Source organism: Ctenopharyngodon idella, chromosome 7 (genome assembly GCF_019924925.1).
Source record: "Ctenopharyngodon idella isolate HZGC_01 chromosome 7, HZGC01, whole genome shotgun sequence".
Classification (NCBI taxonomy): Eukaryota; Metazoa; Chordata; class Actinopteri; order Cypriniformes; family Xenocyprididae; genus Ctenopharyngodon; species Ctenopharyngodon idella.
Window position 1 is genome coordinate 7546097 of NC_067226.1, and position 14417 is coordinate 7560513.

At 36.1% G+C, this 14417-nt stretch overlaps 2 protein-coding genes across 4 annotated transcripts in view; one reads left to right on the top strand and one right to left on the bottom strand.

Moving 5' to 3' along the window:
* The window catches only part of kif18a (kinesin family member 18A), a 28816-nt gene extending 22542 nt beyond the window's left edge, over window positions 1-6274 (bottom strand). Inside the window, exons 1-6 of the mRNA XM_051898925.1 lie at window positions 6090-6274; window positions 5116-5488; window positions 4484-4641; window positions 2687-2791; window positions 2434-2544; window positions 1696-1893 (exon numbers count right to left, since the gene is read on the bottom strand). Of these exons, the coding sequence (XP_051754885.1) occupies window positions 1696-1893; window positions 2434-2544; window positions 2687-2791; window positions 4484-4641; window positions 5116-5434 (891 nt within the window). The 5' untranslated portion in view covers window positions 5435-5488; window positions 6090-6274. The remainder of the gene's footprint in view (window positions 1-1695; window positions 1894-2433; window positions 2545-2686; window positions 2792-4483; window positions 4642-5115; window positions 5489-6089) is intronic.
* A 936-nt stretch (window positions 6275-7210) lies between these two features.
* mettl15 (methyltransferase like 15) overlaps window positions 7211-14417 on the top strand; it is an 83267-nt gene continuing 76060 nt past the window's right edge. The window contains exons 1-2 of one of the 3 annotated variants that reach the window (XM_051898927.1): window positions 7211-7354; window positions 7873-8143. In XM_051898927.1, the coding sequence (XP_051754887.1) occupies window positions 7880-8143 (264 nt within the window). In that variant the 5' untranslated portion in view covers window positions 7211-7354; window positions 7873-7879. Of the gene's footprint in view, window positions 7355-7872; window positions 8144-10244; window positions 10264-14417 lie in introns of those variants that run through there. The other 2 variants (XM_051898928.1, XM_051898929.1) reach the window with 2 other exon arrangements.

The following is a 14417-nucleotide window of genomic DNA, read 5'->3' on the forward strand; positions in this document are numbered from 1 at the left end:
TTTTATTGCACTAACAAGGAAGTTTTGAGTTCTGAAACTTACATGATATACCTATAGTACGATGACCTCTTATATATCAAAAGCTCAAGGAAAAGTTGATTAAAAGCACAACATTCTTTGATAAACTCTTTCATACACTAATTGATAAAACAGTAATTGACAATGATAGTAAACAACAAATTTAGTTATCAATTACTCGTACATATGCACTGCCACAACGAGACTTGAAATGCCGCTGGCTTGTATGACATCAAAGTACTGCGAGAGCAATTAAAGATCAGATGGCTCTGTATGCTCTCGAATCACACTCGTGGTACTTTGTCATGCACCGATCAGTCTACGCAGCGCCGCTTCAAGTCAAACACACCTATTGACAGTGACAATGTCACTTTGCCACAGTGGTGCAAACCTATTACCGTTAAAAAAATAATAACGAAAACTGCCGAGGCTATAGAGCGAGAAACAAACAAGTGTGGCAGCATGTTATATTAACCCTTAAATGCATGATTACATATTTGGGTCTTTAGTGACCCGGATCTATAACACGGATGGCTCTTTAACTGCCACAACAGTATAAAGCTAGATATTTTAATAATTGCAAAAGAATAAAATAATGTGCATATTTGTTACCTTTTGGAACTTGTAAGGGTTCAGTTTGAGCAGATGCATTTTAACATCATCACTGTCATCATCATCAGAGAACATTTCCTCAGTACAATTCAGCATCTGGCATCTCAATCATATTCTCAAAATATATATATATATATATATATATATATATATATATATATATATATATAGAACGTGTATAGCAATTCTGTACACTTGTGACAAAATTCATTAAAAACAAACAAACAAACAAAAAAACAAAAAGGTTCTTTTATATATTTTTTTTCTTGTTATATTGCTTATAATGAATAGATTGAGAAAAACCAAGGGTGCTTTCACAGTTTCGATTGCCTGGTCCGAACCCGAGTTTGATTGCTCCCCCCTCCCCCTGCTGGACTGTGTTCAGATTATATTATTTGGGTCCGAACCATGGTGCGTTTGCATCATCAAAGCAGCAGCTATTTACCCCGTTGCTTGGTAACGACGGCGCAGGAGAAGGCAGCAAAATGCATAGCGTTGCTAACCTCACTTTTATATTCTTGTTTTTGAACCATTGAACTATCTGCCACGAATGTACTGCAAATGCTCTAAAGAACACTGAAAGCGAGCAGAAATAAGATGTACAGCCCTCTTCTTGCAGTATGCCAGTCACGCTCATTAGGAAAGTGAGTGAAACACACAAACACACATTTGTATCAAATCATACACCATTAATAGTGGTTCAATTCTGTGATTTAGTACGATTGCGTTCATATCAGCAGCGAACTGTACCAGACTTCACATGAACCGTACCCCAGACTGCCCTTTTTAAGCAGACTCGGGTACGGTTCGCGGGTCCACATCCGAGTTCGGAAGACAACATTCACATCCTCCAAATGAACCAAACTCTGACGTTAATCGATAAGAAGAAAAAATTCTAAATGTCCAAACTTTTAAGTAAAAGTGTACACATGTCATCAAATTGTAGCCCATGTTTACAACATCCAAATCACATAAAATATTTTCAATTTAATCATGAAATAATTAAACATTTTTTTCAGGAAGATCTGGGTAATCCCTCAAGCTTAACGGGAGATGTAGACCTACTTTGGGGTTGGCAAGCGTGTTGATGACGTTCCCCAGGGCAAGGAGCGAGCGGTTGATGTTGGCCCCCTCTCTGAGACGAGCCCCCTTGGCGTTGGTCGCACTGGCTCTTTCTGAGCCGGCCAGGTCGATTAAGCTCATCTTGGCCACACGAACATTTGGATTGAGACTGGCTGACTTATCCTGCTGCCTCAAGTAGATCTGAAGAAAAAAAAAAAAAAAAAAAGATGGACTGAGAACATCTTTCAGGCAGACTGAATTTTTATATTTTTGCCTGACAACTTTATAAGCCAGCTGACACTAGTTTGAACTGTGCAGTTATCTTTGAAACATCAAGATCAATTGATAGATGGCTGAGATGTTGGATTGCAGAGAAGATCAAAGCTTTATTACTTTTGAAATTACAAACTACATTTTAGAGTCTAGGAATAAAACAATTATAGAAGCAAAACAGCTTGATTTGTTATTGCCTTGTCAAATTTTCCAGGAAATACACAAACAGAAAAAATTCAAATTGCCCATTCACGCAAGTAAACTGGTAGCTCACACTTAATATCAAAACAAGAGGATTAATGTAAAGTCGCTCAGGCCCATAGGGGTGCCCGCACGCAGAATGAGGCCTAACAGCATAAAAACAGTTACACAGAACCACATCCAGTTCTGTGTAACTGTTTTTATGCTCTATGTTTTTATCTCCATGTTTACAGAGAAAAAGAGACAAGATAGCGAGAAGCCTTTTACCTGGAATACGGCATGGGAGCGGGAAGACGAAGCGTTCATGTCAGTGGGGTGCTGCGTCCTGTTTCTGTTGCCATAGTCAAGAGCTTCAAGGATGTGCTCTGCAGATTTGGGCTACAAAGTAAAAAAAAGTATAAAGTGACATACACATACACACCATCAGACAAAACAAACCAATGACAACTCTTTGTGATCTATGGTGACATGAATCAAGGTCACAGAAAATGCACAGATGACACATGCAGCCTGACTTCACCTGGTGCAGGGTGAGTCCTTGAACCACAACTCCATTGGAGCCATCCTCTCTCACCGCTAATGGACCAGAGTTAGTTAGCAAATCCCGAATCTGTTCATTATAAACCTGTTCAGAAGAAAGGGCAGAACCTTATTTCTCAGAACACAAAAGGGCTGGCTATCTTGACCTGCCCTAAGAATAATAAACTATAGCGAACACAAATATAGCAATTTTTGTAAGGTGCACTCAGTTTTTTCTCTCAAGGTGCACTTAGTTTTCCCCTCATTAAAAAGGTACTTTAAAAAATGGCATGAACATATTTTGCTTTTGTGTGATTCAGCATCCACATTGTTAAGTGTCAGAATAAGTTTAAGTTTATTTTGACTAGTGCAAAAAAACAAAACAAAACAAACACTGAGTGCACCTTTAAAACATACACAGTACCATTCAAAAATTTGGGGTCAGTAAGACACCTTATATTCAGCAAGATCTAATTAAATTGGACAAAAGTGACTGTAAAGACTTTCAAACAGTTACAAATAAATAAATACTGTTTTCTGAACTTTCTATTCAAATAATCCTGAAAAAAAAAAAATTAATAAATAAAAAATAAGCAGCACAACTAGGGTGGGTGTTAACCCCAGAAAAGGGAAACTCAGGGTTTTCGGTTCCAATAAAACACAAAACTAAACCTCTGGGTAAGTTACCATAGTAACTTACTCTGTGAACCTAACTTGGTCAGAATCAGGTTTTCTTCGGTAAACCCAGGGTTTCTTTCAGTCTCCTGCCCACTTTTAAAGCATAAGCAATGTTTAAATACTTCACTTTCATTCATTCACACTGCAAAAATGCAGGGCAAGTCAACTTAGAGTTCAAATTTTAACTCAGAGTTTGTTGAACCTCCTTTCTGGAATACACCCCTGTTATCAACATTAGCTATGTTTCCATCCAAAGTTGTGAATTTAAGTTATGCGCAAAATTGGAAGATTGCATAAAACATTTGCGTAAAGCAGCATTTCCAGCCCATGTGTGCAAGAGAACAAAATCATCACTTCCTGGGAAACTGGCGCAAAATATCTGTAATAAAAATGAAAAATAAAATCTGTAATAATAAAAAAAGTTGCTGCAATCAGGGAGGCCACTATGATTTTTTCCCCCAACATCACAATTGACTTGCATCTCAGAGCGCACAGACGAAACGCAATAAACTCTGTCATGTTATCTTACATTCAGATGCCTGGTTTTTGGGAATGCAATCGTGCAAGATGCTTATGGGAGGGAATTAAACCAAATCAATCAGACATTGGCTCAGGCATTTCAGAATGATCAAACCAACATTTGCGATGCTGTGCAATACAAATGGCCTGCTGATTAGTCCAGTTGCGCATTGAGGGATTTATTTTGTCTTATCAGACAAAAATTTGATCTGCCTCTTTGCCTTATCCTAAAATGCGCATTAAAAAGGTGGATGGAAGCATAGCTAGAGATAATAAGAAATGTTTCCTAAACACCAAATCAATAGAATGATTTCTGAAGGATCATGTGACACTGAAGACTGGAGTAATGGTTGCTAAAAAATTCAGCTTTACCATCACAGGAATAAATGACATTTTTAAATATATTAAAATATGTATTTTAAATTGTAATAATATTTCACAATATTACTGTTTTTACTGTATTTTTGATCAAATAAATGCAGCCTTGGTGAACATAAGAGACTTCTTTCAGAAACATTTAAAAAAAAAAAAAATCATACCAAACCCCAAATTTTTGTCAAAAATCTGAATTAATAAATGCACTGGAAATTTGAAACCTCACCTCAAGATAAGAAAAAGCTATGTTAAATACTTTGTCCTCCTTGATGAGGTCCATACGAGCAAACAGTTCCTTCATTGTGAGAAACATCACTCCTGGAGCATCACTAGTGCCCAACATGGTGTGTGTTTTTCCTGCTCCTGTAGCTCCATAAGCAAACACTAACCAAATGAAAAGACACAAATTTATGAATAAACTTGAAATCTAAAAATGAATTTATAAATGACTAGGGGTGTGTTTCCCAAAAGTATTATGAGATAAGTTGATTGTAGAGACCATTGGTGCCAATAGATCTACGATTTACTTAGGCTTACGATGCTTTTGAGAAACGCAGCCCAGATTATTGGTATGACAAATCAATACACCAAGCAAAATCCCTCTAGCATGGTTAAAAAAAAAAAAAAAAAAAAAAAAACAGGCCTTGCTCTTGTAACAGTAACAAAATGTGAGAAAGGCACCAGTCACTTTAAATACTTTTATGCTACTAACATAATTTTACATTCTGTATCAAGTTCTAACAAGACAAACATCGTCAGCCCAGAATTGCATGATAAATCCTGGTTTTACTGCTGAAATCAAGTACATGGCACAGAAATATGCTTTCAGATTAATTAAAGAGAAATATACTGTCTCACCAGTGCAGTTGTAACCATTCAGGACACCATCCACTATTGCTTTAGTGGTGTTCTCAAAAACTTCCATCTGTGAAGAGTCCTCCCCAAACACACTGTCAAACACAAACTTAAGGTCCTTATTGGCTCTCTTTCGCACATCCCTGTTGCCTACCCGCTGTCCCCGGAAAAATGTCACTTCTTCCTCTTTAGGATCAAAAACAAGCATGTGGTTGTCAACAACATGGACAACCTTCTTGTAATTTCCATTCTTTTCTTTGTCATTTAAAGGACGAACACGGACCACCACTTTCACGTGGCTGCACACCTCCACATCTGACATTGTCTTGTTTTACAGCTTCCCACTGAAAATCTCTGCTCCTTGATGTTTGTGTATCTGTATAATGCAAGAGAATAATTTAAAAACAGTGATTTCAAACAATCTAACAGTAATGAAAATAAAATACTAGAAAAAGCATATTACTAACAATTCTTCAGTACTTTTCATGTAGGAAAAAAACAAAACAAAACCAAACCCTATGACACTTATTACACACTTTTTGCTCAGTTACTTTTAAGACATGCTGGCAAAACACATTAGTTTGCTTTATTGTGGCTTGATACCATTATAAATAAACCCTAACAGAAGAACATAAGGGGGCTTAAAATAATAAAACTAACGTTGAGCCTCATACTGCATAACACTCATTAAAATTATCTCATAGACTGTACTCAGTGTGTTTTAATATAAGGCCATTGCTGAAAGCAAACTAGCATACTGCAAACCTGGTGCCAATTCATTTTAATCGCACAGTAACACAAGGCCAGTTACATTCATTATACGATTGACGATATCATCTGTCTGTAAAGTTAGGTTGATTTTTACTTTAAAACTCTTATTAGCATTAGTTATTAGCATCTGCTAGCGTTGCGCTAACCGCTCATTCATTTTATTTCAATCACAATAGAAGTTAACGCTATAAATGTGTATAACCTACCATCTGATACAAAATGAATCCACGGCGAATGATCTGACTATGGTATTAAGAGAAATTTTAATTTTAAAGCCTACATTCGAGTTTATAGTAAGCAAAACCAAAACCGTAAGCGCGAAGATTTCAAAAGCAAGCTGCTGTTCTGTCCCTGCATCTGATTGGATGAGCGCATTCTTACGTCAGGGGCGTATGACGCTATGACTGAATCTAGGCGAAAGAGAATTTTATTCACGATTGAATATAGCATAAAATGTATCATTACATTAAACAATATGATTTCGAAATCATGTAATATATAGCAGATTCAGTTAAGTGATTGTTATGAGCGCACTTTGAATGTCAGTTCGTGGAATGTAATTTATTTTCCACATAAAGCCTGTGACTAAAATGAGCTTTTCAGATTTAATGGTCTAAAAAGAGTTCGTGTTGTATTGTACACAGCGATGTCACTGATCTTTTTTTGCCCCAATGATGTTTCAAAGCTTCAGGGGAAAAATATTGATATACTGAATACTGTATAATACTGATACTACCATATTTTTATATATATATATATATATATATATATATATATATATATATATAATCACGATCTCTAAACATGTAAATATTGCAGTGGTCACATGACATGTGGAAAAACACATTTTGAATAATTAACTGACTGATTATAAAATTGTATTGTCATATTAAAAGAAACAAAGTAAAATTATTTCACATCTATATATAAAATGCCTGCAAATGTATAAAATTATGTTAATTTAGGCTACTGCTGTAACTTTCTATTGGCTCTAACTGATCAACGAAAAGTTTTTTTGACTCTGTAGTTTGAGACTCACAGTTCTGACCAGAAATAAAACACATACTTACATTTCTTTAAATGCATACATCATTGAACTATGTATGGAGTAAAATATATGTGCTTAATTTGAGAAATTGTGACTAAACTGATGAACATTAATTGAAGTGTCTCATATAGGAATTTAATCACATTCTGCATATGTAAAATATCACTACAGAATTATGTCAAGATTGCTAATTGATGTTTCCAAGTGAAAGACACCGTTTGTATCTGATTATAGTGTAAATGCGTGTCCTGTTACAGGAGGAACACAAAATCGTCATTTCTTGTTTCTTCCGGGAGCTGTCACAGCTGCACTCATGAACCTCCAGCACAACGCTGAAGGAAGGACTAAACAACCTTGCTTATTAGTATAATAGCGATTAATCATTAATTCACAACCTGCTGTTTTGTTTTATCTGTTTGCATAGTAAGTTCTATGTTTACGAGCTGACCTTTGAATAAGATATATACTGTATGGTGTGCGGAGACTTGTCTTTAAATACATCATGTGTTGACAGACATGATAAAAAATTCATGCACTTCCTTTAAAATCTGAATATATGATCACAAAAACATCCCTGACAAACCCTTGCTCTGGCGACCTGCTGTGTCCTTATGTCTTCTGTGTCTTGTATCATATTGGCGGGAGTTTCTTAATAGATGTTAAGTGCTGAGACGTTTACAACTTACAAACACATGGGTATTATTAAATACATAAGAAAGTAGTTTATCCTATGACTCTTGCATGTTCACGCCATATTTGAGTATATTTTTAAGTGATTGTTAGTTTAAAATATCACAGTTTTTTATAAAAACTTTAATGACTCTTACAAAGTAGGTAAAACAGATGGCATGTTTGACAACAATGTGTCTTGGATTTTATAGCTTGTCAGTATTATTCTCTTGAAATATCTCATACCTTTTTATGTTCTCTATTCTGTGCAGAACCCAAATGCCCATATATCGTTTCATGGAAACACCCTGCAAATGGACATTGGGACTATGGAAAGACGTGATTCCTGACCACAGCTCCAGAATGTTCAGACGATGTTGGAGGAAGTTGTGGCATCCAGGGAGGCCCTATACTGGCTCAGTGCCTTCAAGCCCTGATTCTGAGTTCAGAAATTCAGAGATGTCAACCCAAAGCGAGAGACCCTTACACACACCAGTCATGGTGAAGGAAGTGTTGCAGTTTCTGGACATCAAACCCGGGCAGGTCAGTCAGTTCTTCATTAGAAGTCAGCGTTCACTGAAATTAAGTGTTTACATTGACTATACATGTGTATCTAGCAGTTTGTGAGGTCACATTTGTGTCATTTTCATCTTGGACTTATATACACAGTCTGTGATTGTAGAAACCAAGGCACTAATTAACTGAGGTCTAAGTCCTGTGTTTTTAATCACAGAAGTGGAGATGTACACATTGTTGATCTACGTCACTAGTGACCTTTTGCACCCATTAGTCATTTTTTATTTTGAATCTATAATGATTCTGTGCATAAAATCCTATAATGTAAGAAAAAAAATGTGCAAAATTGTACATTAGTGGTACAACAGGGTACCTTATCTAGCACTAAAAGGTGCATATTAGTACATTAGAGTAGTAGTATGTACCCTTAAAGTACTACTATGAAATGAACCTTTTATGAGTAAATAAGGTACATAGTTGTCCCTATAAAGGCACTGCCCCCGTGACAAGCTGTTGTCTCCCTAAAGGTACAATATTTGCACATTTTTTCTGAGAGTGTATGTTTAGTTATTAAGTCTGATTTCATTAGATAAGATTGTAAAATGCCAAATGCATAAATTAATATTTTATCTAATACAAAATATTGACGCATTTACCAAATATCTTTTCGAATAGCAGTATCATCAGAAATCATGTCATTCGTGACATGTTTACATAGAAATAATTAATGAAGAAGACCATAATGTGCATCCTTTTTAACTCCTACACAGGGTGCAACATTGAACTTTTCTGTTTGTGTATTTGTGTATGTATGTGGGAAAACCTGGAGGCGGAATGTTGACTTGTCATCGCCATGTTAACCACATGCCGTCTTAACAAGAAAAAAAAAGTTGTTCGTCACCAAAACTTTTAGGACTCCCAATTTGTTAACTGTCCCCTCTTGGGAAGGGTAGGGAAGTTAGCAGTGTGCTCACAGACCTTGGCGTACTCTAACGTGCTAGCAGGCCAGATGGGCGTGAGTCAAAGGGCCTTCTGCTCTAGTGGGCAGCTTGAGATGGGCATCGCTGGGTCCTACAGCTCAAACCGTTGCTCATGCAGGTGGGGGCTCCGGGTCAGTGACTGAGTCAGTGATGGCACCACTGTTGGGTTGTTGGCAGAACGTGGGGCGCCACAGAAACACACCACTCCTGACTAAGGTTTGCACCTCTTAACTTCACTATCCGCCCATGGGCCAACTGGTGCAGAGACAGCCTGCCAAAGGCCTGCGTTTAACCAAATAATCAAAAAAAAAAAAAAAAAGGCCGTCTGTGCTTCAATAAGGAATGTATCTCACAGATGTGTCTGTGTATGCAACAGGGTTGTGCGCCATTTAGAACTGAATTGAGAATGCTTTTTCAATTCCAATTCAGTTCCTCAGTTTGAAATTGAATTAAAGTAGCAAACAGGAACTAGAATTGAAAATTCAATTTAAGGAAGTAGAACTTAAATTAATTGAAATGTATAAAAACTCCAATAAGTATGATTTAATAAAGTTTAAGATAAACTTTGAATGTTGGCATGACAGCCTTGTCTAAACGTTAGAATAGTTTACTTTACAATAAAGTCAATTCGTTAACGTTATTTATTGCAGTAGCTTTTTCTACATAATTCATTAATCTAGTTTAATGCTAGTTTATAAATATTCTGTTGTTCATTGTTCATGTTTGTTCATACATTAATGTTAATTTAATATGATAAAAATGTATTAATATGTGTAGAAATTACAATTAACCTTGATTATTAAATGCTATAAAAATATTGCTTATTGTTAGTTCATGATACCTAATGCATGTTAACAAATGTCAACAAATTGAACCTCATTCTAAAGTGTTTTCAAAAAAATCTAAACTTCTTTTAAATGTCTTTTAAACCTAATTTCCCACATTTACCCGTTGAATTTAGTAAGTTTGTCTTCGTGTCATTCCAATTCAGATTCCATTTCAACTTGAACGTGGCCAATTAACTTCAAATTAACACACACGTGAATTGAAAGGGAGCCAATTCTTCAACTCTGAATTTTCCCAACCCTAGAATGCAGTGACACTTGGTTTGTTGGCAAAAGAGCTCCTTGTAAAATTGCTTCTCACTAGGGTTGCAAAAAAACTAAGGTAAGTTTTCCATGGGAACTTAATCTGGGGAATTTTGGAAATATTCCAAGTTGGAAACTTTATGGGAATTAATTGAAAATTTTGGGAAACTGTATCATATACAAACAAATATAAACATTTTGTTTTGTCATAAGCAGACATACATGCAAACTAATACAAATTTTAAAAATTGCATTTTTGACTTTGATTTAATTGTAAGTAGAACTTTAATTGATTCTTTCATTGAGCAACACAAAAGCATAAATGTAAATAAACAAATAAACAAAAGCATAAAGTAATAAGCATATTCCCTATGATTGCTGTAAAGTGAAACAATCCCCCTTCCAAAAAATGGAAAGAATCCTGAAAAAAGTATCACAGGTTATAAAAAATATTAAGCAGCACAACTGTTTTCAGCATTGATAAATCAGCATATTAGAATGATTTCTGAAGGATCATGTGACACTGAAGACTGTAGTAATGGCTGATAAAATTCAGCTTTTCATCACAGAAATAAATTATATTTTAAAGTATATTAAAATAGAAAACCATTATTTTAAATTGTAATAATATTTCACAATAATACTGTTTTTTCCCCCCTGTATTTTTGATGACTTAAGAGACTTCTTTCAAAAACATAAAAAAAAAGTAATGTTTCCAAACGTTTGACCGGTACTGTAATTCTGTATGATAACAGAAAACTGGCTAGCAGAAGGTAGAAGATAGAGCATCACAGCTTTAGCTTTAGCTAGCTAGCACATGATAGCTAGCTTCATAAATTGTCAATGAAATAGTGCTAGCTTACATTTAGCATATCTGATTTATTGGCTAGCTAGCTACTATATAAACACATTTTGGTATTTGCTAGTTAAACTTTAATACTATAGATCAAATTTATTTACCCAAGTAATATCATCAAAAATTACTTGACTGGATGTAGTCCTTGGGCTCAAATGCAGCAAGTGTGGCTTATAGTCCTGTGGTAGTCAGAGCCTGAATTCCTGCCTTAGGGGACTTATGGGGGATTTTTTTTATTTCGGGGGGAGTGTGTGTGGGGGGTGGGGAGGGTCATTTTTAAACATTGTTTTTTTTATTTTTTTAATGATCTCACCGAAATATTTGCTCAGTCATTGTATTTGTTTTTACAATGGTATAATTTTGTTGCACAATAGCTTACACACAGCACAATGAAGTTTTAAACATAAATTTATGTAATTTATGTGAATAATTGCCAAGATCGCACAAGAGCAAACCTCTTCCGGAAGCTCAAACGTGCTGCATAACACACGAGAATGAACCTCATTGGTTACGCAGCACGTTTGAGTTTCTGGAAGAGGTTTGTTCTTGTGCGTTACTCAAGTTAGGTTGAGCTTCTGCTTATATTCGCTGATCAATGTTTACATGCGAGTAAAAGCCTAAATTAAATCTTTTCATCATAACAAGCGATCGATTCTCTTCAGAAAATTTGGACTAAACCACTCGATTCATATGGATTAGTTTTCCGATCTCTTTATGAAGTTTTTGAAGCGTCAAAGTGGTAGTTACAAAAGCAGAATAGAAGGAAATCTGACAGCATTCTGTCATCAAAAAGATCTTCATTTCTCTTTCGAATGATGAACGAAAGTCTCACAGGTGTGGAACGACATGAGGGTGAGTAATTAATGACAGAATTTTCATTTTGGGGTGAACTAACCCTTTAATTCCCATTTCTTCCCATATATTCCTGTTAATTCCCATGGAAAGTTTCCAGCCTTGAAAATTCCCGGAATTTTGCAACTCTGCTTCTCACAGAGAACATGGTGAAAGGATATTGACTATCAGAACAGTCTTTTGAATTCATTTATGTTTTAAAATGTAATTGTATATATAAAAGCAATTTCTTTTTATAAATTTGGGGTTAGACGATAAAAGTAAACTGATTTGTGGAAAAATGTTTCAGGTATTTTATACTGTATTTTACATACTGTACTGTGCTGATTTTAATGCTAAGTGGGAGTTACAGCAGAATTTCAAGATGCGCCTTTACTGCCATGACTTTGGTCTGCTAATCAGAAGAGATCTGTTTTATCGCTTGAGGCATTTAGTATCAAAACCACGAAAGCAAGCAGCAAATTGTTCAATGTAGAAAAAAAGAGCTGGTTCATGCTCTTCTAATAATTACCAATTTAGCCTCCTTTATTATTACACTGACAGACAGCGTAATAATAACTGTTAGTCAAACGCTTACTGTGACTGCTCAGAGGGATCACTCTAATATTTTGATCTGCCATTGTAAAGCAATCAACCCCACTGCAGAAGCTCTCATCCAACGAGGCAGGAGTGAGTATGAATGGAGCTCTTAGGCAATCAAAGAGTAAACGCAGCAATTACACCAAAGTGGGTAAATGTAGGCTTTCAGCCGGCCGCCACCTCCCACGCAGTTATCCAGGAATGGATAGCAGCACAGGTGAAGGGCTTTCACGCGTCACCCCCTGGCACAGCAGCTGCAGAGTAGAGATTTCACTGACAATCCATCAAAATTGGTTCTGTAAGCGGGATTGCCCTTGAATGCTCCGTGACAACATATGGTTGGTGCTTTATTTTTTTGACAACATTTTGCTTGTATACATCCAGTTAAGACAACAATCACTCCCCCCCCCATTTTTATTTGCCTGTGCTCCCAATTCACAACTGTTACTCAGCCACATTGTACCTGTGATGGCATAATTGGCATAAAAATTCCACAATGAACACTTTGGCGGCTGCACACTTCTTTCTTATTCTGCTTACAGGTGTCATCAACATGTGTGGTAGCCCACGGCAACTTTCCTATTGCCATGGGAACTGTTGAAACAGTTGAGGGAAGGTTACCCATATTTAGCTTACCACGTAGCCATTGCAAAACTGATTTTTGTGATTCCCAGACCTATTTTGGGGATTTCAAGCTATATAGCACAAAAGTGACCTCTGACTTTTTTCTGCAGTTCCTTCCTAAATGTTTCTATTCCCATTCATTTTCTCCATTAGGCAATTTGATTTTAAACATTTAATAATAATAAAAAAAAGAGTCGTTGAACCAAAACAAGCAGCTCCGAGATTAATCATAACATTATGACATTTGATTCAAAGCAAAAAAACTACTTGAAAATCAGAAAAACACAAAGGTACTGTGTGCTTAATTTTTTTTATGACAAATGACATAATTAAATAAAATGTTACAATGTAAATATTTTCAATGTAAGTTAAATAGCAAGTCTTTTTGTATGGAGAAAAGGAATTGTTGTGCTCTATTGAAACGTGAAGATAGATGTCACAGCATAGATATTGAAGTGTGTAAGAGTAGGTACAATGTGTATCATATAAGTGACTGGTGATTTTTCATTCTCAGTCTTTCAGTGTTTCATTAACCTGTTTTGTTTCTTATAGAAGCTTCCATTGACACAGAGAAAAAGAGCAGAGGGAGAGATGGAATTCTTTGTTAATTCTTTCTGTTCTCTTTCATTGTGGCCCTTTTCACCTTCCACTCTCCCATAAATTACCCAAACTAGAACAGCCTCATTACCCACCAAATTAGCCTTGAAAAAAATTACATTTGGTACACCTGGATATTCTATTCACCTTGAATTGCAGATCCACTTTGCCAGCCGAGTAACCATTTTACACTAATTATCTTAGCCATCAGGATGCGATTGTAGCATTTAACTAATTGAATAATGAACAGTGTGAATCCTACAGTTTGATTACAGGGGTGTAATGTAGAAGCCATTTGAGAATGACAATATCAGCGGAGTAGGAGACGGGGGAGTGGGAATTTCCATCTGTCTAAGGGGAATAGACATGTTTGTCCACATCAGACCTACTTCCGTGTGTAATACTGCACTGTACGTGACCTGAACAGGTAGCGATGCATGCCTTGCTCTCTTCTGTTTGGAAATTAGTAGAAAATTGGTTTAAACGTTTCGTTCAATTGGATTAGTTTTTCTGGCCGAGCGTGTGTGAATAGTTTGTGTTAAATGAAAAATGAAGCGAGACTGATTTCATTTTTACTTCATTTCATTTTCCGCTTTTTCTTCTGTCACAATCTTCAAGTGCACATAGAGCTTAACTGAGTGTAACAGATTGATATGAGGAGGTTCACAGGTTCAGCGTTTTCATTCCTTGCCATTTCAGACCAATCTCAAAACCAGATGTGACCC